General features: G+C 33.3%; 1 protein-coding gene and 1 long non-coding RNA gene across 8 annotated transcripts; one reads left to right on the top strand and one right to left on the bottom strand.

The window, feature by feature from the left end:
- Window positions 1-1,061: 1,061 nt before the first annotated feature.
- Window positions 1,062-2,913, bottom strand: LOC145111569 (37S ribosomal protein S27). 2 transcript variants are annotated; one of them, XM_079047835.1, is made up of 4 exons: window positions 2,704-2,913; window positions 2,325-2,384; window positions 1,434-1,653; window positions 1,062-1,330 (listed from the first exon to the last, which is right to left on the bottom strand). In XM_079047835.1, the coding sequence occupies exons 3-4, from the start codon at window positions 1,640-1,642 to the stop codon at window positions 1,240-1,242; spliced, it is 300 nt and encodes a 99-aa protein (XP_078903961.1). In that variant the 5' UTR covers window positions 1,643-1,653; window positions 2,325-2,384; window positions 2,704-2,913; the 3' UTR covers window positions 1,062-1,239. The 2 variants fall into 2 exon arrangements, with proteins under 2 accessions (XP_078903961.1, XP_078903960.1); XM_079047834.1 differs by lacking the exon at window positions 2,325-2,384 and having other exon boundaries at window positions 2,704-2,911.
- A 1,416-nt stretch (window positions 2,914-4,329) lies between these two features.
- Window positions 4,330-7,732, top strand: LOC145110802 (uncharacterized). 6 transcript variants are annotated; one of them, XR_013710048.1, is made up of 7 exons: window positions 4,330-4,677; window positions 4,883-5,025; window positions 5,102-5,220; window positions 5,441-5,519; window positions 6,382-6,450; window positions 6,809-7,243; window positions 7,392-7,732. It is a non-coding gene; the product is annotated as an uncharacterized LOC145110802 (long non-coding RNA). The 6 variants fall into 6 exon arrangements; XR_013710045.1 differs by having other exon boundaries at window positions 4,331-4,677; window positions 7,331-7,732; XR_013710049.1 differs by having other exon boundaries at window positions 4,333-4,677; window positions 6,809-6,971.
- The last annotated feature ends 378 nt before the right edge of the window (window positions 7,733-8,110 follow it).

The following is an 8,110-nucleotide window of genomic DNA, read 5'->3' on the forward strand; positions in this document are numbered from 1 at the left end:
CTCACATGGAGGATGATACGTATAGAAATTGCCCTTTAAAACCTCGTACACATCCTCGTAACTACTTTTGCAGACTGTGCTATTGATTTGGCAATCTACAAATGCTTGATTTAAAGTTGATATCTTTTGCTTATCATAAAAAGGACAAAATATATAAATAAACAAATAAACTATAATATATTTTTATTATGTTATTGTTTTTTTTCTATTTGATATATTTTGTTAATATCACACTTATAAAAAATGGGTTAATTTCAAACAATATAATAAAATACCACTTTGAAAGTTATTGCAACATGCACAATAAAAAATAACCAATGAGATACGCGGGATATATGTTTACACATCCAGAAAATTTATACAATCATGTCAATATTGGTGCTTATTTGAAAAGAAAATTTTATGAAGTTAGTGTGTTTATTTTTCTATGAATAAAATAAAGCCAAAATAGATATATTTTTTTTAGAATGACAAATAAAGAATCGTATACATATATGATAAAAAAAAAATAAACATAAAAACGAGTATTTCCTGCCTTATGTTAATTTATTGATAAAAATCTCCGTTTTTCTTATTAGTGATTTAAGTTATAACCTTTATTCGTTTTATTAAAAAAAAAATATGTAAGTATTAACGATCCTGCTGGTTTATTATTATTATTATGTTTTTACATTATGAAATATATTATTATCATAAATTCAAACAAAATTAGTTATAGATAATATTATTTTTTCAACAAAAGGTTTGTGGGTTACATTGCTGATGCATAAACCCTCAGAGAAAGTTGGGTTGCTTATTTGGATGAGATATAATACTTTTACTGAAATATTGGATTTAATGGGTTTTGAATCAAGACAATGTAATATCGATTTGATGAGTTTTTTTTTGATAAGTGGAGATATTTGACTTCTTTGGTTTTATTTGGCATCTGGATTGCAAATAAACTTACAACAAAAAACATGTAAGTTTACATTGTGTAAATGGTGAGATGTAAATAATGGAGTTGATGATGCAAAAGAATTTCTGGGACCTATTTATCAAAAATATGAAATTACATATAATTAACCTGACAAAATCCCTTTTAACAAACAAGCCAAAAACAACATACAACTTATTAAAGCCAATGAAAGTTCAAAAAGGCTTAAACATTTCAACATTCATTTCTAATGATGATTGAAATCCCTGAAAATAAATTTGCATTTGCAATAAAATCTAATTCCATTTCATTTCATTTTCTTTCTATTTACTACGTTTAGCAGCACGCTTTCCTTGTCCCTTCTTTGGGGGTCCCTTTCCTCGACGCTTCAACATCTCAAGTTTTGATAATCGCCTGCATCAAACAAACAAACATTCTCACTTCTCACAAAATTAAATTATATAAATATTTATTGTTATTGAAGTGTGTGTGTGTGAGAGAGAGAGAGAAATATTACTCTTGTTCTTTGCGTGCGACAACCATGGGGTCTTCTTTCTGGATGTCATTTGGATACCATGAAGCAACTTTTTCACCAATGAATTTCTTTCTTAAAATTTTATGAGCAGATCTTTGACCAGTTGTGTTAAGTACATGACCAAATATCTTTGCCCTTGCTTCATTTACTCCTCTAATGGCTGCTTCAGCCAACATGCTTCTTAAGCTCATCTTTCCTATCTCTATTCCACAAAAAAAACACAGCATTCAGTAATTCATAACTATAATACAACATACTCAAGCATTTGCCTCATGCAATCAACAAAATTTTTCAATCTTATAATAAATACAACAATCATATTATGTGAAGCCCTTGTTATGAGAAATATAAGGTAAATAAGAAATAAAATATCTATAGCATGTTATGTGAATGAACAAGTTTCTGACACCATTTCACAATCACAGATTCACAGCAGGAGATGTGTGACAAAAAGGAGACCTGTTTAGTATGAAAAAATTGTAAATTACGCAACTAATAGTTACATATACTCTTAAGTTTCTAGACTTTCAAAGTGTAACCGGATGGGTGGATCTCATGGTTTGACAAACATTATCAAACAGTTGGTGTGCATTCTTTTTGTGTGACAAATACTGCATACGGATCAAAATCCAATACCATAGATGACATAAACCAAATCAAATGAATGAAAGGAGCCAGAGTAAATACCAACAGTGTGAGAAAATCATCGTATAGAAAAAGGGGGATTCCAAGTTCATCATTTTTTTCTCGAAAAAAGATCAATCATTACGTTTCTACTAAGTAGATTATATCCAAGTGTTCATGAAATCACATCAATGAAATCGAGAGAGAGAGAGAGAGAGAGAGAGAGAGAGAGAGAGAGAGAGATCATACAGTGAATGAGTGCGTCTCTCAGTTGAGCATCAAATGTGAGAAACTGGATGAAGTTTCATACTATATAGATAATGAACATTGAAATATTAACAGAAAACCATGTGTATTTACTAATCTGCTATATAAGTTCTAGGTCAAATACATGTCCCAATGGAGTTCTCAACACAACCAATCCATGGAAATAAAAGAATACAAATCAGATTATAACATTACAGTCTTACATAAGCTAAATCAGATTATAACATTACAAATCAGATTCAACAGATTCACAGGTTGTAATTTGCAAACACAAAACACTCAAACCAGATTTCCGATTCAGGGGTTCAAGACAGAATTCGAGAGCCTGAGAAAGTGAGAATGAGTAGTGAGAAGGACTTACAGTGGGTCGGATTCCTTGCGTCTATTCAGGGGTTGTAAGTTGCGAAATCTAGAGAAGACAGGTTAGGACGTTAGGTTAGCGATTCCTTGGGTCGTCTTCACGGATCGACGGTCGTGCGTACGGTGGTGCCTGAGACTAGAGGCTGAGATGGTGAGAGCCACAGGAGCGATACGTTAGATGGTAACGACTCGTTTACTAACGAGGGGGTTAGGGTTTTCTATTTTTCTATATTTTCTTTTTCAATAAAATATATAATATTTATTATTATTATTATTATTATATATATATATATTAAAGTTGTGGAAGAAATTAATAGTAAACTTGTGATACTTTGTCCAGGTTTGGTCCCTTGATTTACATATCCGGTCCCTGTACTTTTTTAATTAATTTATTCATGTCCTTTTGTTTGTGTTCCATTCAACTTCCCATTTTTTTGGCAGAATTGGTCCATGTATTATTGTTGGGTTTGTGTTCCATTCAACTTCCCATTTTTTTGGCAGAATTGGTCCCTGTATTATTGTTGGAAGTTAGGAATACTAAATTTGGATGTTTTTTGGCAACTTTGGTCATTATTCTTTACCCATTTTGACACTTTTGGTCCTTGCAATCAATATTTTTACACTTTTGTGGAACCTTTTAATATTTAAAGTTTGGCCACAAAACTTTAACGGTTTGACAACTTTGATCCCTTTTCTAAAAAGTTGCTAATTCCTACCCCTTTAATTCTTTAGCCATTTTCACACTTCTGGTCCTTGCAGTCAAAACTTTTACATTTTTTTTCCGGGGCAAAGCCTGGACTTTTCATCCTTACACTTTCTATGTCTGTCATATTTATCAATTCGGAAACAACATTGAAAGCTTCTGGCCCCCGCGTAGCGGAGGTAACCTTTCTAGTATATATATTAAAGTTATGAAAAGTTTTAACAGTAAAGTGGCACCTTTTTTGTCAATTTTGGTCCTCCAACTTACAACATTGACCCTTCATCTTTATGCTTTTGTTCACAAACAACCCTTTCACTTTGGTTTGAATTTTTCATAACCCTCTCATTTTATTACATATTATTAGTATTTAGTCTTTTGGCAGAAATGGTCCCTCATCATTATTATTATTATTGTTAGACAAAATTATACGATTAGTCCCTGTGGTTACCAGATTTAACATTCTCTTTTTGGTTTTAAATTAATGTTTTATTTATTAGAAAATACTCACCCAATACCATAAACCCAACCACCATCTGGCATCACCACCACCACCACCACCGCCAAAATTACATAAATGGTCCATATGGTTTACCCATGGTGACAAATTCAGTCTCTACTACCTGAAAAGACCAAATTACCCTCACATTAACGGACAAAAAGCAACCAACATGCTACTTTACTTTATAAAGAAATACCTTCCGACCCCGGCAACACCGAGGAATCTTTTCTAGTATATATTAAAATTGTCCACCCTTAGCTACAGTAAAGTGGCTAAGGGATTGACAAAGTTGGTCCCTTTCATTTGCTGTAAATCGGAATTGTTCCATCTATTCATTGAAATGGTAATTTGGTCCTTGCAAGAATAACAGTTTTTAATGTTCATTCCATGGATCGTCAACGTCACTGTTCATTCAGCAAACGTGTTGTCTTCTCTTTCACCACTCTTTTCTGCATTGGATACGTGTCAGCTTAACGATCGCCCCACCCCCATCGATGTAAGGGGCTTTATCCACTAATCTTTCTTTCACCTTCTTCTTTATCGGATCGATTATTTTCGCCTTCCTCCTTTATATGAACGGTGACCCCCTCGATCGTCTCCGATTGACCCCTCAATCGGCACACGACCACCACCATAAGCCAGGTGACCCCTCAATCGTCTCCGGTTGATACGTGTTCTGTCTTAGGGCTTTTGAAGAGGAACCTGGGTAACCGTATGCCGTCGACTCCCATGTGAAGCCTTGGCCCGGTGACCTTCGTACCCCATGGTTACAGGTTCGTATGTCTGCAACTTTTTTCTGCTTTCGTTTTCTTAGACGATGAAACAACTGCTCAAACTTAATAGAAAGGTTTGAAGTTCTTCAAAGAGCTCTGATCGTTATACCAAATCTACAAATCGACTTTCTCTCGACTTCTTCTCAACAATTTTATTTATAAACCCTTGGTAAACTGATTCGTTGTTCTGCTATCTTGAACCCAGGTGTCCTTCTTGAATCTGCAGGTGCCCTTCAGCCTCACCATTTTCGTCACTGTTTCTCTGTAAAAAATCGTCGTCTTCATGGGATGCCAATTATTTGGGTCCGGCTAAAACTGTTCGGATCACCGACATGACCTTCCAATTAGGTATCACTGTTCTTAACTTCCTTTCTTTCTCCTCTTCATTTCCTATCAGATTACTTTATACTTTCAACTATTTCAGCTTGAGCGATCGCTGCTTCCACCTTTATTGCCTATCGCCGGGTATCGTCGAATCAGTCGATCTCTAGATGTGTCAATCGATTTTAATCTTATCCAAACCACTAATATACTTGATTGAAGGTATTAATCTTTCATTTATTACAAATCTCTAAATATTTTTGCTTAATGTCCCTACTTTTCGAGCAAACAGAAAGATATATTTTTCTTGATTTTCTCCCAATATTCTACATCTGATTTGGAATCTGCCATTCCTTGCTACTTTTAAATAGTTTCTTAATAGCCTCTGTAATTTTTGTTGTATATTATGGAACCTGATGTGTTCATTTACTTTTCTTTCCAGGTCATGGGTGTACTTGGATACCAGCTATAGAGAATTTTACAGTTCACCGTGTCCATCGCTATCACCTCCATGAGACAGAGTCAGTTTTTTCATCTGTCTTATTGTGTTCTTTTCATTTAAATCTATCTGCTATAAAATTCATGATTTGTAGGATTTAAAGAATTTTAATGGGTTTTAAAAAAAGAATATCTCAATTACAAAAAATTGAGGGTGGTTAAAGGTATGTATAGTCTCTTAACATAGGATTCATATAAACTAGTAAAGAACCCGCGGCTATGCCGCTTTTGGGGTAATATGGAAAAAATCGGCAAACTTTAAAAGATATGTGCTGAAATTGTAAATCACCATAAATAGGTAAGAAAGTCGACAACTCCTAAAATTAGATGTCAAAAGTGTACAACGAAAAAAAGGGACACTGGTGGAGGAAATCCAAAATGTTGTGGCAATAATATTAAAGTTGTTAACATTGGGAAAATATGTTGGCAAAATTTTAAAGGAGGTTTTTTTGTGTTTTTTATGTCAAAATGTAAAACTTTTGACTACAAGGACAAAAAGTGTCAAATTCATTAAAGAATTGTGGCAAAAACACCAAAATGTAATACCTTTGAATATAAGGACTAAAAGTGTCAAAGTCATTAAAGATTTGTGGCAAAAACCTTAAGGCACAAAAACTTAATCAAAAGGCAAAAATGTAAAAATTTTGACTTTAGGGACTAAAAGTGTCAAGTTCAGCAAACTTATATATATATATATATATATATATATATATATATATATATATATATATATATATATATATATAATATGATTTAATATATATATATATATATATATATATATATATATATATATATAATATGATGTCTTTTGCCCTTATTCAAGTTTTGGGTTTGATGTATAGTTCAAATTCCTCATTTACTGTCTTTCACAAGGTGACTCAGATAAAGCTTACCAGGCTGTTATAAGGCTATTTTTGTCAAATGAAGATGAAATACATCCAACGACGTAAGGTAACACCAACTCCTTCGTCAAGCCCCAACACCTATCTATTAAAAAAAACTTCTATTTTTCCATTTGCTACTTTCTTGTGTTATTAATTTTAGTTGTGTGATTTGTTTATGTGATGTTTGTTATAACAATTTCGCAGATTTTTTTTTTAAAAAAAATCACGTCCTTGATTGAACTATTATGTGGGTGTTTGGTAAAATGCTTGAATGGTATTTCAAATATGCACCAGCTTTTGTTCCAACATCCTTACGTAATTTCCTTATGAAATGCACTAGGTTTATAGTTATCAACTTAAGTTTGAATTTGTTTTCGCTATTGACATAGCTGTGAAAATTTGTCCACTTTTGTTGATTATAATAGGTAATGGAATTCCTAAGCCATGTCAACAATAGACTGAAACAACAACAAATTAATAGGTTTTCCTTTGGAAGTGTTAATGAGGTTGCTGCTTCAGCACCAATCGAAATAACATGAGCCGTTTGCATCTGGTCAAGCTCTGGTATCACAATCCACATAATCGAAAGTTAGTTACCATTTCTTGCATTTAGCTGCTTTATTTGTGCAAACACCTAATAAACTTGATATTTGAGTGAGTGCGGTGTTTCATGACTTTGTGGAGCTAGTGAAAGGAGAAAAGGAGAGTGCATGAGTTATAATATATGCAAATCTTGATAAAGAGTAGTAGAAGACTTTTATTTAATGCTACTCCATCAATGATTGAGATTCCGATGTTTTTTTATAAGATTTCATCAACTATTTAGGGCAATGTACCACAGTTGTACAATTTGCTCCGAGGTAAAATTATGCAACCAATTTTTTCAATTCAGAAACTTTTTCTTGATTTTGAGAGTGAAAAGTTTTGAATTGTATTTTTATTTGCAGCTTTTATTTGATGTATTGAAGGATCTTACAATTTTACCATATGAACATACAATGTATTTAGATTGTGCTGAAGAAATGGAACAATGTCAGCACCATTCTTGTCATGTTTGGTCAATGGGTTTGGAAAGACTCGTAATGAAGAAGTCCAGACCATCAATCATAAATTCTATCAAGATTCAACTTAAATATAGATGTGATCGAGACGTATGTATTCTGGAATGGTCATCAACCCTAACCGGGCAAGTTAGTGTCATATTTTGCAAATGGGTTTGCATTTGACTTTTCAAAACAATCAACAAAGCAGTTCATATTAAATACGCTTTGTTTTGATTTTTGGATTTGTTGTTTGTTTTATGATTTGTTTTGCGGTGGCAATCGAATGAGAAGAAGAGTTTCCGAATATATATTAATTACTTTGAGATGACACATCACGGTCAATGCATACCAATTAGTGAACATACGTATGCTTTAAGCGTAAATATTTAAACCGTCTAACCCCCGCGTAGCGGGGGACACCACTCTAGTTAAAATTAAATTACTAATAATAATAGGTATATCCGATCGCAATCCGATAAGTTTCTCAATCATTGGATCCATTCGGTTTTAATGGTTCGGTTTCAATTGTGAAAACCGAATCAAAATCAAAATTTTCGATTTTAAAAGTCCAAACCCAAAACGGACGGTTTGGGTTCGATTTCGGTTTTATCCGTTTTTTGGTTTCGGTTTCGGTTTTGTTTAGCCCTAAGTGTGTCTTCAGTTGAGCAAAATGAAGGAGACGGT

Source organism: Lactuca virosa, chromosome 5, assembly GCF_052849685.1.
Source record: "Lactuca virosa cultivar CGN04683 chromosome 5, Lactuca_virosa_CGN04683_v6, whole genome shotgun sequence".
NCBI classification, from domain to species: domain Eukaryota; kingdom Viridiplantae; phylum Streptophyta; class Magnoliopsida; order Asterales; family Asteraceae; genus Lactuca; species Lactuca virosa.

Coding starts and splice junctions, on each gene's coding strand:
- LOC145111569 (XM_079047835.1), bottom strand. CDS start 1,642: ATGAGCTTAAGAAGCATGTTGGCTGAAGCAGCCATTAGAGGAGTAAAT. Junction 1,331..1,433: donor GTCGCACGCAAAGAACAAGA/GTAATATTTCTC, acceptor TGTTTGATGCAG/GCGATTATCAAAACTTGAGA.